The sequence below is a fragment of the Perissodus microlepis genome, chromosome 18 (genome assembly GCF_051167445.1).
Source record: "Perissodus microlepis isolate ML-2025 ecotype Zambia chromosome 18, ASM5116744v1, whole genome shotgun sequence".
In the NCBI taxonomy this organism is placed as follows: Eukaryota; Metazoa; Chordata; class Actinopteri; order Cichliformes; family Cichlidae; genus Perissodus; species Perissodus microlepis.
Window position 1 is genome coordinate 7,585,659 of NC_140478.1, and position 20,436 is coordinate 7,606,094.

The 20,436-nt window shown below is 42.8% G+C and overlaps 1 protein-coding gene across 1 annotated transcript; it reads right to left on the reverse strand.

Moving 5' to 3' along the window:
• Positions 1-12,540: 12,540 nt before the first annotated feature.
• psmb5 (proteasome 20S subunit beta 5) lies at positions 12,541-20,223 on the reverse strand. The gene is made up of 3 exons (XM_084912735.1): positions 19,933-20,223; positions 17,152-17,458; positions 12,541-13,228 (listed from the first exon to the last, which is right to left on the reverse strand). Exons 1-3 carry the CDS (start codon positions 20,185-20,187, stop codon positions 12,945-12,947), a joined length of 846 nt encoding a protein of 281 aa, XP_084768861.1. The 5' UTR covers positions 20,188-20,223; the 3' UTR covers positions 12,541-12,944.
• Positions 20,224-20,436: the final 213 nt, after the last annotated feature.

Consider the following 20,436-nt stretch of genomic DNA (forward strand, 5'->3'; position numbering starts at 1 on the left):
AAACAGCTGCAGATAATTAAATAAATCAATCTAGGCCTGATTGCATTTTTATGATTAGCGTCTCTCACCTAAACCCGGCTTACATGTTGTCCCTTATTTAAATCCACCTGTTCTTTAAACAGCAGCGTGGAGCCGGCCTCCCCGCGTGCCATGTTGCACATTTTGTAGCCTTTAATGAGAAAGAAGTACAAGCAATGTTGCCACAGGAGAGACAAAGGAGTGGCTGATTATGTAATAAAGCCATCATTTGAAGAATTAAAGCACACTATGAAATGGGGCTTTTAATAAGCAATGTGCACAGGCTGTCACTGTGAGAGTGTAGTACGTGAAATAGTGTCTTATCTAAAACCTCACTGCACGGACATTTTTCTGTCCAGCAGAGCTACCATTCAGATGGCTGCTTTATTTCTTATGGGACAGTCTGTTCTCTCAACCTTTGTTCATCCGCCCAACTTTGAGCCAGTAGCATAGTTTCCCCATTCTCTTCGATAACTGTAGGATAGAGCAATAAGAATCTTGAATTCATTAAGATAGAAAAAACTTCCCCTGTTCTAACAAGATATCATGAGAAATTTTTTTTTTACGCTGTGCCAATGCACTCTTCATATCACGCTGTGAAAAGGCCTGCTTCAAGTATAGGAGAGAGGAAATGCTGCTATGGCTGTCATGTCCAAACAATGCTCACTGGGGGTTTTTTTGCAGTCCATTGTGTGTTTTTACTCAGTTGGTCGTCAGATCAGGTGTACTAGAGGGAACATGACCCTGATAAATAGTTGACTCTCTGGGTAGTTCACTTACTGAGTCTCGCTGGGAAAAAAATGATCACACACACAACTCTGTTTCCTAAAAAGAAAATATGAAATGTCATTTATAAATCAGCTAAACCCTATATTTATTAGTATAAGTGAAGAAATTGTATTTACTTAGGTTATTTTTTAAATATATGCTAATTTTGAATGCCAGCAGCACAGTTCGAAAACAGTGGGCAGGTGTAATGCTTACAACTGTGTTGCATCAACTCTTCTTTTCACCCACATTCTGCAAACATTTGGGAACCGAGGAGGCCCAGTGCTGGTGTTTCAAAAGCAAAATAACAAACCTCTGCCATTCTTGTTTACAGTACCTGAACTCAGCATCTTAACTTCTCAGGACTTCTCTTGCAGGATTTTTGTTATGTGTTTTGTTTTATAATGCTCCAAATGTTCTCAGAGGGTGAGAGGTCTGGACTTCAGATAGGCCAGTTTAGCATCCAGTCTCTTTTGGGCTTGTGAAGTATGTAAAATCTGACTTGGTAAAGAGCTTGTTGAAATAACCAAGACCTTCCCCGAAAAGGTTGAGTCGGTTGCTTAGGTGAGGTATGAGGTTTTAGCTGCACCGCCTCAAAACGCAATAGTACAGCAAAGTGTAAAAATGATGGATGTGTGATCCTCGGCCACAGCCCCTCCTAAAAGGGAAAGCTACGTTCTTGTCAGCGCAACAGATTTGGTGGTTGTTTTACTTCTTAATTCTTTAATAGTTTGGATTGAAATCAAACTCTCCATGGAGGTGCACGGTTTGGAAGCTGCCGTTGCTGAGAATGTTGGAAAATGTACATCTCTCTGGAGTTACATCTACAGAGGGCATGCACAGGAAAACAGCCAGAAAGTAATTAAGTTGAGTCATTTACAAAATAATAATGGTGCAAATGTCTGTGAAGGTTCTCAGTCATCCAGGTCATCGTAGTCAAAGGAGCTTGCAAAGAAAAGCGTCTGGACTTCTTTAAGTTACTTGAAGACGTTTCACCTCTCATCCGAGAATGGTGCAAATGTTTTCCTGCTCAGTTTATGAAAACATTTGCTCCCCTCTGAAATCTGTTACATTTGTTCTGATAAAGAAGCATGTTCTTTTGTTTGGGCTTTTAAAACCAATTATAATCCTACAAATATTCTCCATGTTAATTGAACCAGTTTGTATTACACGAGTTTACAGAAACCGGGAAGTTTGTTGTGTTTGCGTGAAACCTTTTGCAGTTTCATGGGGAAGAGTGTCAAGTTTGATGAACGTGATGTTAAAGGTGATGTTACTGAAGGCAGAGTTGGTGTGATAGGGACTCTTAATGCTTCAGCATACCAAGACATTTCGGACAATTTTGTGTTTCCAACTTTGTGGGAACAGTTTGGGGATGGCCGCATCCTGTGTGCAAAGGAAGGTCCATAAAGTCATGCATGAGTGAGTTTGGTGTGGAAGAACTTGACTGGCCTGCACAGAGTCCAGACCAGAAATCGAGTGGAGCCAGGCCTTCTCGTCCAACATTAGCGTGTCTGACCTCACAAATGCACTTCTAGAATGGTCAAAAATTCCCATAAACATGCTCCTTTCCGACATCATATTAAACCCTATGGATTACGAATGGGATGTCACTCAAGTTCATATAGTTCATAGGAATACGTTTGGCAATACAGTGCAGCTCGACATGAGAATATTGTGATCTGAGCTGTGAAACTATGCTAAACAATCTTGGCAAGTTTACGGTCAAGCTACAACTACGACCATTCATGGAGTAACATTACATTCACATGACTGTGCAGCCAGGTAGGGAAACCTCAAGAGCGAAGGCGCAAGGAAGAAATGGGACAAAGCCTTAGCTTGCACCATTTTCCTCTCAGCAAAATGCAGTGGTGCCAGTGAGAGCGAGACTGAAGGCAAACCAGATTCTGCACTGCAGGTAATTCCCAATGTGTGAAAAATGCTCCATTAGAGATGAATAATGGAAGGTGGTGGTGGTTAAGTCTGCGTGCGGCGCTCACAGTCATTGGCTAGTCCCAAGATCAAAGGGAAGTGTCACACCTGAACTCTGGTTCGGTGTAAAAGACACAAGCAGCCTAAATATACACTTTGTCTAGCTGCACACACTCTTTCACACATCTGATTCCCACCCCCTCCCTGTTCCTCCCATCATCTCCGGGTGTTTGCTCTATCTTCTTCTTCCATCCACAACATTTACATGGGGGAGAGTACTTGTTAAATAAGAAATACTTCAGTGTGCAAATGTCTCTGTGACCTATATGATAATATCAAGAGGTCATGCGGCTGAGTAGCAGGTGCCACGCTGTCATTGTGGCTGGGGAGAAAGAGCAAGAGAGACTGCTGTGACTGCTGAGTGCCACTGCATGCGGAGGCTGCAGAGGAACCATTGGAGAGGCACCGGGGAGAGAGTGCACCATTCAAGTGAATCATCAGGGCCATCAGTGTAATGAGACTAGATCGGTCTTTAACAGAGAAAAAAAAAAGAAAGAAAGAAAGAAAGTAAGGGGAAAAAGAAGGGCAAGGGAAGGAGAGGGAGAAGGAGAGAGAAGGAGGGCACATGGGGAAAGTAGAAAGAAGGAGGACAGGGTTAATGGTGAAAGCAGTGGGGTGGAAAAAAGGGAGAAAAGGGAGAGGGAGGAAGACAGAATATAGCATGGGAGGATAAGGGGAAAAGTTGCTGATAGAGGCATAGGCTGTAAATGGATTTAGGGCTATGGCAAAGAGCTGGGGATGCTTGAGGAGAGACGGTAGCTAAGCAAATAAACATTATTGTGTGTGTGTGTGTGTTTTCGCCATGGCGCTTACATGAAAACATCAGACGCTGAGTAGCACAGAGGAGGCCAACTGCTGGGTGCTTCAACAGTTAGGTACTCAAGCCGTCACACAAAAGGGTAACAAGAAGAGAGGATTAAGAAAACAGAAGCAGTTAGCCAAAGAAAGGGCAATTTACCTTCATTTTCATTTTACCACATCTAGGTGCAATATTTATCGGCGAGGACGTCTCTAATGGTAATATGTTGTTCATAGTTGGGCCCTGATATTTAATTAAACTGCCATTTCCATGATTTAGTCCATTAGCTTCTCATTCTCATAACGCCATCAATTCTGTCATTTCCACCACACTGACAACCTGGGCTATTGTTTGCGATCAGAGAAGCTGAACTTCCAAGAGGTCATTACTCATTTCTGGCATTCGTCTCAGCTCTGGAAGAGAAAGCCATAAATTATTTCTCTCACACAAAAATCCCCGTGCCAGAGCTGCGTGTCAATCACTTTCAGAGTCACTCCCGGGGCCCTTCGCATCAGTTCCATCACGTCCGGCCCAGCAGATCATTTATCAGTGGGCGATCGTCCGTTTGGACGGGTACCCTCTGTTATTACCCTCACGTCCTGGGCCCCCAGCTGAATTACAATTGCAAAGTCGGTGAAGAGCCAGGAAGCTGAAAGGGCTGAGCCAGGGTAACGAGCTCTGGGGTGGGTAATTAATGCTTCCATTTCCCCATTGGGTTTCTAGTAGGGAGCAAGGTGGCATCGATCAGAGCGGGATCAGGCCAGAGGGGAAGTGGCGACAGGCTGAAGGCACTGCGGAGAGGATTAAGTCAAAATGTAGAACAGAAAAAAGAGGATGGATGGATGAAGAGGTGGAAAAGAATGAGAAGAGAATAAGAAGGGAAGGCAGGGGCTTCAAGCCTGGCAAAGTTGTTCCTCTTGAGATGGGTCTTCCGCTGGGGCTGGCTATTCTGTCAAAAAGCCTGCAGCTCTGAGTGACACTTCAAACCCATAACACACACACACAGTAGTTTTGTGCTCTATCAGAATTGTAAAGCAGAAACATCCAGAGTGAAAAAAGAATGTGCAACCCAAAGCTGCATTTCATACAACTTACTATAAGCAGCATGGTGCTGCAATGTTGTCTCTACCATCTTTCTGTGTGGAGTTTGCATGCTTCGCCTATGTCTGCATCGCTTCTCTGCAGGTACTCTGCTCCAAAGACATGCAGATAGTGAGGTTAGGCTGGTTGGGGATTCTAACTTGCCCGTAGGTATGAATGTGAGTGTGAATCAGACGCAATCCTCAATTGGATCAGTGGTAGAAAAAAAGTGGATGGATGGATGGATTTGGACACTGTACTTGTTAATGATTTATACATGGAAGAGCCACAATTCAAACTCTCAGCAAGTAAAGATTATAGGAGCAAATTATAGCATTTCAACCACTTTACAAGGTCAGTCAATAGGAAAACACAGCAGCAGTAATGGTGCGTCACCTTAACAAATGTAAGAACTGAAGCACCACTGAAATAGCAAGAAGCTAAGAAAAAAAAACCCACTGATACTGTGAAACAGCAGAATCCGCAATTCACTTCTCTTGCCCTGAGGGACGTATAGTCACCATGTATTAAAGGACGTAGTGCAATAATAAAAAAAAGAGAGAGAGAGAGAAAAAAAGCCAGAAGCCACATGGGAGTAAGTGGAGTGACCGTGGCAGCCACCATTGCTCTTAATGCCAAGTCTTTAGCTGTAGTCTCCCTGACCCTGTCTCTCTTTGCCTGGAAGGCGAGGCCTGGTGCTGTTGACGATAAAACAAACAGACAGGTCCCATTTATACAGTCAGGTGTCATGACAAGGGATAAACAGCCGACCGCTTTGGGCCTCTGGAGGCACAGTCTGCACTAATGGTAGGGGGCTATAATCCTCCTCATCCTCACCATCACCCTCGTCGTCATCATCATCAAGAGCGGCAATAGCGGTGTTGGCAGAAGCTCCTAAGTGCCTGCTGGGAAGCGAACAAGTACTGACTCAGATTGGACAGAACTCAAGGGCTCCACTGTTTACTTTGCCGGGCTGCTTTCATTCATGTCACTGAATTAATCGAGTCAAGAAAAAAAAGAAGAAGAAGAAAAGAAATTGCCAAAAACATTGCTAGAGAAAAAAAAATAAGAAGAGGGGTTGGAGGGTTGGGGGGCGAAGAAGAAGAAAGAGAAAAAAAAAGAACCATCTCGAGGAGAGCGAGGCAGCCATGGCAAGCATGCGGCGGGAATGACAAGAGTGTGGCTGTCATTGCAAGGGATGAAAAACAGCACCTCTCAAACGAGGCGAGGCAGCGGCTGCCTCTTGGGCCAGCGAGGGAAAGGGATGCGCAGAGCCCACAAACACAATTATCTTCATGCCAGCTTTGTTGTTTGTCAGAATTGGCATGCATTTAAGGACTTGGGTGTACTGATTATATGACACCCGGAAAGCCTTCAGGGTGGACAAGAGGAAGCCAGCCGGGAGTCATTACCCAAGCCAAATAGACTTCTCATTTGTTTTTTCCATCAGGGTGAAGCATCAACAGGAATAAACAATGGCTGCGAGATACTCAATCACTAAAGGCGTGCACTCTTACAGCGGGTGTTTTTCCTTTTGAAGATCCAATTACTAAGTCCGAGCGTCAAATCATAGGAAATAACGTCTCGTACAGGAGGTGTCTGTGGTGATCTCCCCTCAGGACTGCGTTCAGATGCGATCTGGTGTCTGGAAGTGAAATCATATATGGCCACCTGACAGATGGCATAATGTGGGCACAGGGGTTATTTTCTGACAGTGTGAAAATCATAGTCCTGGCATCCTTCAATATCGCCAGCTGGTCCTTTTCATAGCATTCAGTCTAATTTAGGCAAAAAAAAGAAGAAAAAAATCTATTTTCTTAATTTTGTCATGCCTTCCCAGAGTGTCACCATCTTTTCCTGAGCGTAAAGCTTTGTGAAAATATTCTGAAAGCTGGTACAGATAATAGCAGCTATTCTGAAAATACCTGTTGACAACCCGCAATCTTTGTGCCAGACAGAGATGACTGTCTACAGTGGCACCGCATGCTGCCTGCCTTCTGCTGGTCCAGTGCCAAGGTCACACACAGACAGGGTGGATCAGTACAAACATAGTAAAAAAACCACAAGAGGCTAGAGGTGTTTCCTCCATACACGACAAGTCAGGGCAAAGGGCAGATAGAAACATGCTCCCCGCTAACCACGTTTATGGACCTAAAGCTGTAAACAAAATGGCACACACAAAAAGGATTCAGCATGTTTCCAGTGACCTAGGTCATATGTGGTCAGTAATATATCTATAGATAACCCGCCAATTTGTTAGGCAAGGCAAGGCAAGTTTATTTGTATAGCACAATTCAACAACAAGGTGATTCAAAGTGCTTTACAGAGACATTAGAAACAAAAACAAATAAAAAGCATGATTTAAAATTGATTAAAACAAGCAGACAAACAAACTAACTAATTAACAAACAAACAAACAAAACAGTATATAAAATCAAAACAGATAAAATCAGAACAATAGATAAAATCAGTAGTTAAAATGTTAGTTTTGAAATTTAAGCTTAAAAGTGTGGATTTGGTGCTTTATTCAAATGCAGCTGAGAACAGGTGAGTCTTCAACCTGGATTTAAATAAACTGAGTGTTTCAGCTGATCTGAGGCTTTCTGGGAGTTTGTTCCAGATATATGGAGCATAAAAGCTGAATGCAGCTTCTCCGTGTCTGGTTCTGACTCTGGCAACTGATAAAAGACCGGATCCAGATGACCTGAGGGATCTGGATCCGGTACACTTGGTACACTTAGGTACACTTGTTCAACTGCTCATTTATGTAAATGTCTAATCGGCCAATCACCTTACAGAAACGCAGCGTATTCAGACACGTAGACGTGATCGAGACAGCTGAAGCTCAAATCGAGCGTCAGAATTTCAACATAGCATGGTTGTTGGCGCTAGGCAGGCTAGTCTGAGTAATTTAAACTGCTGATGTGCTGGGATTTTCCTGCACTATCTCTAGAGTTTACAGAGAATGGTCCAAAAAAGTGAAAATATCTAGTGAGCAGCGGTTCTCTGGGAGAAAATACCTTGTTGATGCCACAGGTCAGAGGAAAACGAAGAACGGCCAAACTGCTTCAAGCTGAAGTCAACAATATTTCAAATAACCACTCACTGCACCCAAGGCATGCATAGGAGCAGCTAAGAATGAGAAACTGAGACTGCAATTCATACAGCCTTGCTAAAATTTGACAATACAAGATTGGCAAAACGCCTGATCCTATGAGTCTCATTTTTGGACGTTCAGATGGTAGAGTCAGAATTTGGTGAAACAGCATGAAAGCACGGATCTAAACTCATCGATGATTCAGGCTGGTGGTGATGTATTAATGTGGGGTCCATTTTCTTGGCACATTTTGGGGTCCTTAGGACTTACTGAGCATCATTTAAATGCCACAGCCTGCCGGAGTATTGCTGCTGACTATGTCCATCCTATGATGATGGTACAGCAGAAGATGTACATGAAGCTCAAATCACCTCAAACTGGTTTCTTGAACATGACAGTGAGTTCACTGTACTGAAGTGGCCTTCACAATCACCAGATCTCAATCCAACGGAGCATCTTTGGGATTTGGTGAGATTGCCATTATGCATGTGCAGCTGACAAATCTGCAGCAACTGTGTGATGCAATCACGTCAATATGGACCAAAGTCTCTGAGGAATGCTTCCAGCATCTTGTTCAATCTGTGCCATGAAGAATTACGACAGCTCTGAAAGGAAACGGGAATCCAGCCCATACAAGCAAGGCATTCCTAATAAAGTGACCACGAGCGTATATTTCGGACAGTCTCTTTTTAGAGCATTCATTATGTTGCAGTCACGTATACGCACATTAGTCTGCGTGGCCACAGTAGCTGCTCTGTAAGTGAGGATTAGACCAAAAAGAAAATCCAAGTGTCTGCGTGAACGGGAACTTTTTGTTTAAGGTACCAGTGAGACAATGAAATATGATCCACAAAGTCCTGTGTGAGTAATAGATTCTTGCATTTTGAAGGGTAATGAGCGACGGCAGTTCATAAAGTTGTGATAGTTACAACTGTTTTATACTTTGTCATGTCACTTAGGAGGTAATCTGAAATACAGCATCCACACTTTAAAGTTTAGGTGCCAAACAAAAGGCCCGGGGGCCAGAATTGGCCTGGCAAAGCAATCTAGACCCATTTGAATGCACTGTGTATTCACTCCACACTATCAGTTGTACACATGGATATACTCTCTTTGTAATCTTACACTTTAAGAGTGATGGTGAAAGATTTCTTTCATTTACTGAAATACTGAGCAGTATTTCTTTATCGTGTAGAAAAAACTGAGACACACTGTTGAAATCGTACTTCTTTATCCTATATTAAGATGTCTTGAGAATTAAATGTATAATTCAACTTCTTTACAGTGACAGAAAGAAGAGTTTCACTGGTCCGGCCCACTGAGATTAAAGTAGGCTGTATGTGGCCCGTGACGTAAAATGACTTCGACAACCCTGTTTTAAAATAACCATATTTGAAGTTTTGGATTTCACTAGAGTATCTGTGCTTGATTTACAGTTTTTTCTTCAATTCTAATTCAAATACATACAATATATTTATTTTATATTCGCCTTCTCTGCAGCACCTTGGTTTATCATCTGTCTGAAAGAAGCCATTTTATTTCCGTGATCCTTTGAGGCTGTGGCGTTGCTTGTGTCTGACATGACTATATAAAGAAATGTGTCCCTAGCTGACATCAGGTTGAGACATGAGTAGAAAAAACAAACATGGAAACCAAGTCTGAGCTTCAGACTGCCCTAAAGACAACAGATTACTTTTATATACCCTGACCGCATTATTTGCACATTTGGCCACATCTGTCACACCGACCCTCTGCATGTGCTCCTTCACCACATCCATGGATCTTCTCTGTGGTCTTCCTCCTGTACCCGTGCCTCATCCATACTCAACATTCTTTCCAGTATATCCTCTCTCCCTCCTCTACACACGTCCAAACCATCTCAGCCTTCCTTCTCTGACTTTGTACCCAAACCCTCTCACAAACTCATTTCTAATCTTGTCCCGGTCCCTCGTAGCAAAAATCAGAACATCTTCAGCTCTGCCACACCCAGTTCAACCTCCTGTCTTTTTGTCAATGCCAAAGTCTCCAAACCATGCACCACAGCAGGTCTCACTAGCACCTTGTAAACCAGCCTCCACCTCCACCCTGCCTGGACTCTCATCTTCACCTCTCTTGTGCACTGTCCATGGCTTAGGATTTCTGACCCCAGTTCTTTAAACTCATCTAATCTCACTACCTCCACTCTTTGCAACATCATCTCTCCACCTGTCTCGCTCTCATTCACACACATGTATTCTGCCTTGTTTCTACTGACTTTCATCTCTCCTTTCTTCAGTGCATACCTCCGCCACTCCTCCACATGTTCCACACTCTCACTAGTCTACAGATCACCGTGTCGTCTGTGAACATCATAATGCGCAGATACTTGCACTTATTTGACTAAAAGATGAAACTCAGGCCCAGTGACACTATAAAAACCAAAGTCAGCAATCTAAGATGCTAATTATTACCAGGCATACTACTTACTGAGTTCATGAGATAAGTTAAGAATGTTGATAAGCCTTTTTAAAAGAGCTAATCTGATTTTGCAGATTTTTTCTCCTAAAGCAGTTATTGGACAAATTTCAGTTCTCAACTCTGTTCTTGAAATCATTAAAGTGATTATAATTAACCCAGAGAGCAATCCGCTGTTTTTTCACTGCTAATATTTACTGTGTGGCACTGGATAAAGAGCGGGATCATCCAGGGATCCTTCCTGCAGGAACCATTAATTCATTCCGAGCCAAGGTGACGTGCTTATCGGATTATTCCAATTTTGGTTAATGTAAAAGAATTTTATTTAAAACACACCGACAGCTTTTATCACAAATCTGTAACCCTGAAGAACAAAAGACTGCCAATATCCCTACATCTTTTTTTCCTTTATATTTATATCATAATACGAATGTCTTACAATTTCCCCTCCTTTTACACAAAGGTTTGACAGAGATAGCGATCAGTGGTCGGGCCGGTGCAATTATTCTTTTCAAATTCACGGTCACGATCTGTAACCATTGTTGGAAACTTGGGTGTCGTTCTTTGATTACACCCTAAGGTTACATCTATGATTTTTCAATTTATTTTTTTCCACATACTCCTCAAACTGTTCCTGTTATCCCCGCTTGACAAGACTGCTATTGTAAGACTAGGTAGCTGTAGGCAAATCTCAAAACAGCATACTTCATCCACCAAGTGTTTTTTAACAGAGTATTCTTTCTCTTTTGCTGTTTTAGTAAAGAAAAAAAAACTTGATGTCACCAGAGAAAGATTTAATACTGGTAAATATTTTTTTAACTACATCTGGCTGATTAGGGTACTTCAGTAATATTATGTTTGGGTGCTAGGTTCAAGCTTGAACCCGCTCAGTTGCAATGCAATTTAACGCTCAACTACAAATCGATGGCTTTTTGATGGTGACCGGCGCCGAATGATGGTCAACTATAAATAGACGTTTTCTCGACGTTGTTCTTGTCACCTGGTCGACTACAAATAGATCAAATATCAATGACAAAAAAACAACGGTAAATCAACATCATTTCAACGTCCCTATAGTAAGACCGTCGGTTTACCACAGTATTTCAACGTTGTTACAACAGTGGCATTTCAACCCTGACCATAACGAGGATCGGATGAAAAATCAACATCAATTCAATGTCGTCTTGCTATCTGGGAGTACAATTAGTCAATGTTTCCATGTATACACACATACACACACACATTCCACTGTGCTTTTGTTTGAATGATATCTCAACAAGCAATTATGGACAAAAACCACAGCCTCTAAAAGCTGGCTATTTTTATCAAGAAAAGCCTTCCTACTTAGATGACAATGCAGTGCACTGGATACTTAATGGCACTGGAGGACCTAGTCTTTATCCACCATTCTGAGTCATATTCAACCCATTTCTGAGGGGGAAAAAATCCATCCTCCAACTCCTGAAGCCAGCCAGGGAGGACATGTGGGGTTACAGTTTCCTCAAAATTTAAATACAAAGTTTAACACATCTGCTCCATTTTAGCACCTCTCCACGGACGCGTGCGTCGTCACTCTTTCAGTATCTGCTTCTATTGACGCTGCAATTCCCCATCACTTCATTTAACAGAAGCAGCATCGCAGACGAGACTCACTCATTTCCATTTATCGAAATCCCATTTCTATTCCATCTGCTAACTAGTCACCTGTGAAACTAGTTTTTAACCACGGTTTGAAAGTGCGCCGGCTCCGGCTGTCTACCCCATCGCCTTTATTAGTGTTTATTCCGGGCCATAAAAACCGCTGGAGGGGGACACACCGCTAGCGCAGGTCGTTACATTGTAAAACACCATGGCAGGGTGGCACACAACACTGCACGCTGAGAAGCTAAGGGTGTCAGGGAGGAATTAAAGAATAAATTTCCCCTTCCAATTAAAAGGCGCATTTGTGCAACGTGAGCGGAGGAAGGGAACATTATCAATGAGGGGAAGAAAACATACTGTTACAACTCAGGAGGCACAATTACTGAGGCTGGTGGTACGCAATTAAATAGTGCTATTTAGACAGCACTACTCCCCCACTAATAAACACACAACGTATAGAGGAGACTACACAGATTTTGGATGTACCTCCAAAATCCCCACATCTGTGGAGGGAAACAGATGACTGAAATGTAAACAAAACTAGCGGCAAAACGACTACATCAAAAGGAAAAGGAAGCGATCCCGTTAAACATTTGCATAAATAGGAAATTCTAAGAAATACAATTCACTATCTTGTGACCCAAAGATGGAATTGGCCCTCCCACGAAATAACAAAAGCAAGACTCTTGGAAAAAAGAGAGAACATCACAGGTTTTATTGAAGAAGGAGATGCAGTTTCTAAGAGTACGATCCAAATGAAATGTATGTAGGGCAAGCACCACACTACTCCCACACTGTATTAAAGCATGTTTGAGTCATCGGGCCTGTCTCTGCAACCCCTCAAATCACACTGTGTGGAGGGCGAGTGGAGCTCACTGGCATTGTTAAAAATGTACAGTATAAAGGCTTGAAGCTAGCAACAAGTCACAGAAGAAACATGAGTCGCAGTCAATCTGCAGATGAGTCCTTTTTATTATGTGTCAACCCTTTCTGGCATTTCAGAACAGCTAAATATTGGATACTAGAATAAGTTCCTACCCCTTCCCTCATCTCTCCCAACCCTCACCCGGCTCTACGTTATGTTGTTTTCTATAACTACGCCTGATCTTTGTACTGGTGGTGCAACACGAGCACGTCGTCCTGGGAGATCCTGGTCCAGCCCTCGCTGTGGACGTGGTACAGGTTGACCTGCCCTCCGCTGTAGGCGTCGCGGTACGTGGCCTGGTAGATGGCGCGACGGCCAAGCTCGCAGGCCTCCTCCACCGTTAGGTCGTGTCTCACGCCGCTGTCCATCACACCGTAGGCATACATGGAGCCTGACCCCACCGCAAACAAGTCACCGCACACCCGGTTCCCCTCTGAGTCGACGTAGTACAATCCTGAAAAGCAAAAAAAAAGGAACAGAAAGGACAAAAGGCGGGTCAATAGGACAGGAAGGCAAAGAGGACAGAGAAACCGTGTAAAGGGAGTTGTATTTCTCTAGATGTTGAGCTTTGACAGGAAAACTGAGATGGTGTACATCTAACACCGCAGTGCTCCCACAAACAAACACACACACGCGCGATCTTCGAAACGCTCACGCACGTCATGTCCTCCAGAGAGAGAGAGAGAATATGAACAGCTGCAACCTCTCCAAGTGAAGTAAGGCTGGCAGATATGAACAGCTGCACCCTCTTCAAGTAAAACGAAGCCGGCCGCGGAACCTGCTGACAAGGCGAGGGCCACATCGCCGTCCGCCCAGGGGCCCTGCTCTGGATCTTATTGATCCCCGCAAACAGGCCAAAAATTAACTATCGACCCACAACCTGAGCTGCGCAGGTAACAGCATCTCGCACCTCGCCACGGAGGGCAAAGAACAACATCGCGCTCACATCCTGTAGACGTCAAACAAGTACAGCGCACTTCTTCCACACAAACACACACATTTCTTTAACCTTTACACACTTGAGCATTACATGGAGGCACAAGCTCTGCCTCCACCCCAAACATGTAATCTTATGTGCACCGCAGACTCACAATGCTCTGATGGACCTGTGAGGGACAGTTTGCTCCACACCACGCTTCGTGGACACATGCGAGACATTTTGTTCCGCGCTATGACACACTCGCTAGGCCTCATCCCAGAGTGACGTGGAACGGGTGACTAGCACCAGCCTGTGAGCTCGCCCACAGTCAGCCTGCAGATGGTAAAAAGACAGCCTGCGAAAAGGCATGTTTTTTCATACTGCTTTCACAAATTCAAACCTGTGAAAATGATGCAGAGACAAACGCAGGAACACATGCATGGAAAATTACCTAATATCCACCGCTATCTCTCATCTCCCACATTAAAAAACACTTCAAAATGCCCTCACACTGCACACCCTCGCTTGCAGAGATTCGCAGCTAAACTAGTGACAGTCTATTAGGGATAGAGAGCCACTTGCTTTTTGGGGGGAGCTTACCATTGCTTTCAACTGGCAAATTGCAGCTTCCTCAGCCTGTCGTTAGCTTGCCATGATAATCATCCAGTGCCTGCCTATGCATGGGGGTAATTTGCCATTCCAAGACCTGCCTGTTCCTCTTGAAAACTGTGAGGGACTCGTTAAAAACATAATGGGCAGGCAGAGAGAGTTGTAAAGGCAGCCTCTTGTGTTGAGTAGCACAGTTGACGGAGGTGGATGAGGACTCTTTAGGAGGTCCAAGTATAGCAGCAGAGCGGCACCCAAAAGACACTTCCCACATCCATTAAAAAAAAAACCAAAAAAAAAACCCCTCACACCTGGGATCTTTGTAGCGCCCAATGCAATCACTTATCACTTAACAGTCTGAAACACATGCAGCCGATGAGGAGTGCTCAGAAAACCAAGGGCGAGGGGGGGGGGGGTTGGAAGAGGGAGGTTAAAATTTGCAAGGCACACATCAGAGCGGAAGTGTCGTTTGGATGGTGGAGCTTTGCAGCCAGGAGAGGCTCCTTCTACTCCATCAATCAGCTGACAGGTGCTCGAAGAGCCTTTTTTTTTTTTTTTAAAAACAGCAGCCAGTGCAGCTGGATGAAATGACAGTATTACAGTGTAAGTAAGGATGCATGGGTGGGTAGCCTCAAATAGGTCAGTGTCTGTCATCTGTCCTTCCCCCCCTAGAATTCATGACTGGCTCAGGAGTAAAAAGAGAGCAGCAGTTGTACAGAGGAGAAAAAGTGATTACATCATTCCCATGGGACCTGCTCGAAACAGACAGCCACATGGGTCTTCTTTGATGAGGACTCGTATCAAACATTGCTCGGCTTTGTCGCCATGACGCTACATTTCAGTGGATCACATATCAGCTCATTACGAAGCCTTGATGTCTTTAGAGAGAGCACTGGGGGGTGCCACGCAAGGTACAATCACTTTTTTCTCTGTCAAAGCCAAAGCCGCTATCCAGCTATCAAGCATTAACCGTGCCCTGATTATGTGAGTGTCATAACATGTAATGTTATTACGCTGAGCCATATTTGTCAAGCTCCTCAATGTCGCTTTTATTCGATTTAGTCTGCATGGAGCTTAACACACTTCATCAGAGGAATAAGTGCCTGACATGATTGTAGCTGGTTAATGAGCTTCCCACCTAATCGTGATTGATTTAATTTACATGACATTTACCTCTCCGTTCAATCACTGGCATTGTGGGAACCATGGCAAAGCCTGCATACCTATTGAACTTATACAGGGATCATTATTTCCCCAATTGATTGCCCGGGATTTACCACGTGTCATTTGCATTTGTTGGCATACCACCGGGCTGTCATTGTTCACAGAGACCTCTTGGCTTTCCAGACAAAGCCAGCATTGATCTCGGCACGTGTATGGCCATTATGCATACGACCCAGTTGTCCAGGGCTGAGACCCAATGTCCATCATCCCACCGTGCTCTCACTGGCCTGCAGTCCCAGCCTCATCGATTTCCCATTACTGTGTCACCGTGGCGGCCTCTTTAAGCACACCTTCTGTGATGTACAGCCTCACACTGTGTGGTATTCAAAAGCCACAGCTTAAGGTACTAAAACAGACAGAGCAAAAGAAAGGCTGCAGTGCCACCTAGTGGCTAACCCGGAGTAATGCATATGTTTGTTTTTTTCTTAAATGATAATTATCCGCACAGCCCAGCTGTAGTATATTTCATTTAAATAATAAACAGCTAACCACTCATGTCCAAACTCATGCTTAAAAAATAATGAAGAATGAATGAATAATGAAGCCTCTTTGAAATTTGCCTGGGACTAAGGATCTTTGACAACACTGAGAAACAAAACCGATGCATGATTAAGCTGCCAAAATAATCTTTCACATAAAAACAGACCCATTAGCATATGTCAAGAGAGAAAAGCTGATGTGTGTTGAGTAGATTTACGTGCATTACTCAAAAGCTGAATCACAAACGGCCACAAAGATAGAATATAAACATTTATATTCCATACAAGAATATTGGGGACTTTTTTTTGAGTAAGACAAAATCAGCATAAATTCACCAGTTCACAATCCCCTCTTTTTTATTTTTAAAGTTTAGCTGCTAACCACCTGGACTCTCCTGTTTTGACAGGAGGCTAATTTGGCTACACATTCAGCTCCATCTCCAGAAAGCCTCTTTTCCTGTATTCATACACACTTCAACTTGTGCTCCTTGTTCTGCTTCAGAGATCTACTCCAAGCTGGAAGGCCACTCTTAGGAGAACCAGCAGCAGGCAGACAAGTGTTGGACTCAGTCACTAAGTCCACATTTGGTTTCCAGGCCAGCTGTACTTTGCTGGATGTCGTTCTGCTGCTCTTTCTCCAAATTTACCATTTTCAAGAACAATTTTCACAGACTGCATAGTTTTTCATGAGGTCAACTTGATTCCAGATTGCCAGTTTTATCTCCCCATTAGGGGAGATAATGGAGCTCAGGAAGTAGAACAAGTCATCTACTACTTCGAAGGTTGGTAATTCAATCCCTGACTGCTCCAGTCTCCATGCCAAAGCATCTGTGGGCAAGACACTGAATCCCAAGCTGCTTCTGATATATTCATTGTAGACAGAATGTGTGTGAATGTTAGCTAAAATATGTTTATTACTGTACCATTATAGGTTTTCTGTATTACTGTAAGGTCTTTACCTTACACTAGAAAGTGCCTCAAGGCGAATGTTGTTTTGATTTGACACTATACAAATTGTCCTACAATCAGTTCAAAGAAGCACTGCATATCTTGATATTGGTACAGTTTAAAGTAGTACAAATTATATCTAGATCAGTTTATAACCAGACAAAATGACATGTCCATGTCAGATATAACTGTTGATGTTACCTGGTCCTCTCTTGTCCCAGCCACAGACCATGGTTCCCATACTAAGTCCCATGCCTTTGTACTGGTACACCATGTTAGCAAGCAGCTTGGAGGCGGCTGCCACTGAGATGCGCTCCTTGTTGCGAAGCTCGTAGATGCGACACTGGCGGGCCAGCAGGCGCTCCCAGAAGCTACAGTCTGCAGCTCCTCCAGCCATAGTACCCAGTAGGTAGGGGTTGATCTCAATCACCTTCTTGACCGTCTGTGACGCGATGTAGGAGCCCGCTGTGGCTCGAGAGTCCACTGCAACGATAACTCCATGCTGGAACTGAGAGGGGAAACAGCAGTCAAGAAATGGGTCGGGTAGCCCACATTTCCACAAGTTCCTCACAAAACCATATGTTTAAAGTACTAGATATATAGACTGATATCAGTACATTGATTAAGAAAAGACACAAAGATGGCATTTACCGACGTCAGTGATTGATCGATCTGTTGGGTTGAACAGTTCAAATCAACTGGCACTGGCTCGCTGCCAAATTGTCATTTTAAACATTAGCAGTGGCCCAGAACTTTGCAATCAGTGCCCCTCTCTCTTAAACAGCTACACTACTTACCAGTGCATAATACATTTTAATGCTCTCCCCTACATCCACTGCTTTTAACAGAATAAAGTCACTTGCTCTAAATTTAAGTAAGAGATCGCTTGCAGCAGTTCTGCCTAAATGAGGCAAAAAAAAAAAAGCTGCTGCTCTACAGCTGTCAGAGAGGTGCAATATATGGTTCGGCTCTAGCAGAAAGCTGCTGGATAAGAGGAAAGACTTTTGCTCTTCCTTCCAAAATCCTCTATCAGTGAACTGACAGTCACAGAAGCAAGTATAGTAGACAACAGATTTGGCCAGTCAAAGGGAGATGTCTGTAGGGGATGTTTTCATTAAGGGATTAAGGGATAAGGATGGCGTTATTTTTATCTTTTACTTGTATCAACAAATCCCCTGAAGAGACAAAAGCCAGCAGCAGGGATATGGTTCTGTATTTACACTGCTCCACAGCGTTTGACAAACTGAGGGAGAAGACTACAATGGCTGCTTTCAATTGTGATGACAAATCAACAGCAAGGCTCTTTCATGCTGTTTTAAATGTTTTCAATCGGGGGTTTCTACGGCACAGAGGCAGAATGTATTTATGCATCGCCAATTGTATATGCCAGTTTATAAGCCTGTCAATGGAATCTTGGTGCTTTAACGAAGGATTGTTTATTACAAATAAATATATCCTCAGAGACACTGCTTAAATCTTTACAGCACAAAAAAACAACAGCAAGCCTTAAACTTTCTAGAAATCAAGATTTATTTTTTCCCCCTTTTAGATTTTCTACTTTGATCTACAACATCAAAAAGAACATTTCCACTTTCTAGAGATTTCTTGGCTTCTTTTCGTGAGCACGCAAGTTTGTTTTTATTGTGCGCATCACAGTCACGACTAATCGAATACACTTTAACGTCTTCTTCCATCAAAACTTCATGTGTGTTTTAACAATAACATTTAGAAAAGCAGGTATGGAGAACTCACAGTTGAAAAGAAGACTCACAGAAAGTGTGACTTTAATTCATTCAACACATTATACATGTATACATCTGAATACAATTAACAGGAATCTTATTAAAGGACCTTTGTGCTTTTCTCCTTCCTACTGCAACATCACTGAACATAGTAATGACATAATAATGAAAGATCACATTTTAACCTCTAACATGATGTGATGTAAAGCTATATGGACTTGCAAATTTCATTCATGTATGCATTTATATGTATTTAATTAATATTGACAGAAATTTGTTGCAAATTGTGTTAACAAAAAGGTAGCAATGATGTAATATTTTTTTGATAGTAAATTATTTTTGATTAATACATAGTTGGCCAGTATCAATTACAATTTTTTTTAGACAGGTCAACTACATTTTTATTTTACTATATTTCTCGATATGTGCACGTTCCTCGGAGCAAAATATATAAAACGATACTTGAGAGAAGTGAGAAATGGTCTCTCCGTGTACTTTCCCCAACACCTGGGGCTGCTTCTGTTGTTTACAACACGCTACACAGTGTCTAAAAGTTGGGGTTCAAGTTGAAGAGGTGGTAGGCGATTAGTTTGTGAGGAAACCACTATTTTCATCCATTTTGCCTTTTCAGTATATAACTGAACATATTTCAAGTATATAAAAGGCACGAGTTTCTTTTAAAAACCTTAAAAATGTATACTATCAGCCAAAATATCCTGTGTCGGTTATGCTCTCCTATGGATGAAATACATTTACATACTCAGCACAAATCACTTTGGAAATAACACACGTTTAGGTAGCTCTTTTAAGTTGTAACCATCAAAAAGTGTGTACTTGCTGCACTTTTTACGGAATAACACGTCAGATTTCCTATTATATAAATTCACGTGACTATGTTATTAAAACACCCACATTTTGCTTTTAAATTGACTGAGAAACGTCAACGTAAGCCTACTTAATTCACGATTTCTCTTAATACTATACATAGTAAACATATTAGAGATTACTTGTTTACGTTTACTTAAGTGCACATCACCTATCCCATGTACCATGCACATCTGTCATGAGAAAGCGATTTGTAGCCACGCTAGCATGCTAACATCAGAGACAATTTGTACCGGAAACCCTAGCGTATGATATGTAAAGTCAAAATTTATCAAACGTCTAGTTTCGACAGCTATGCAACTGCTACTGGGGTTTCTTATACCATATAGCTACAATAACTGGACCGTTAACTCACTTTGAATGCTAAGGTGGTGGTTCCATGCAGAAACTCTATTTTCCTTTCGACGCCATCATCGTCTCCGACACACAGCGGGTTTTTAACGGAAAAACTGAGGCTGTCCCCGGGCGTGCCTTCTAACCCCAGACCTTTCGGTCCGGGTCCACCACCAAAAGCAAAGGACTGGCTACTATCAAACGAAAAATCCGCAGAATCACCGCTCAACACACTAGCAAGGGCCATCTTTGAAAATGTATGATGAACAAGCAACATCCGCCGCGGTAGTTTTATTCTGTCACGGTAACAAAATCAAACAGCGCCCCCTGTGTCTGTGGCGGTGTATTGGTTAAAAAAAGTGTGAGGTAAAGGAAATACCTTTTATTACACAGCTATTATTATTATTATTATTATTATTATTATTATTATTATTATTATTATTATTATCCGCTTATCCTTTTAGTGTCGCGGGGGGCGCTGGAGCCTATCCCAGCTGTCATAGGGCAAGAGGCGGGGTACACCCTG

What these genes read in the sequence shown, in the direction of transcription:
- psmb5 (XM_084912735.1), bottom strand. Translation starts at nt 20,187, where the DNA reads ATGTTGCTTGTTCATCATACATTTTCAAAGATGGCCCTTGCTAGTGTG. An exon ending in CCACCACCTTAGCATTCAAA is followed by an intron (nt 17,459 to 19,932) that starts GTGAGTTAACGG and finishes TTCCCCTCTCAG; the next exon opens with TTCCAGCATGGAGTTATCGT. An exon ending in CTGGGACAAGAGAGGACCAG is followed by an intron (nt 13,229 to 17,151) that starts GTAACATCAACA and finishes TTTGCTTTTCAG; the next exon opens with GATTGTACTACGTCGACTCA.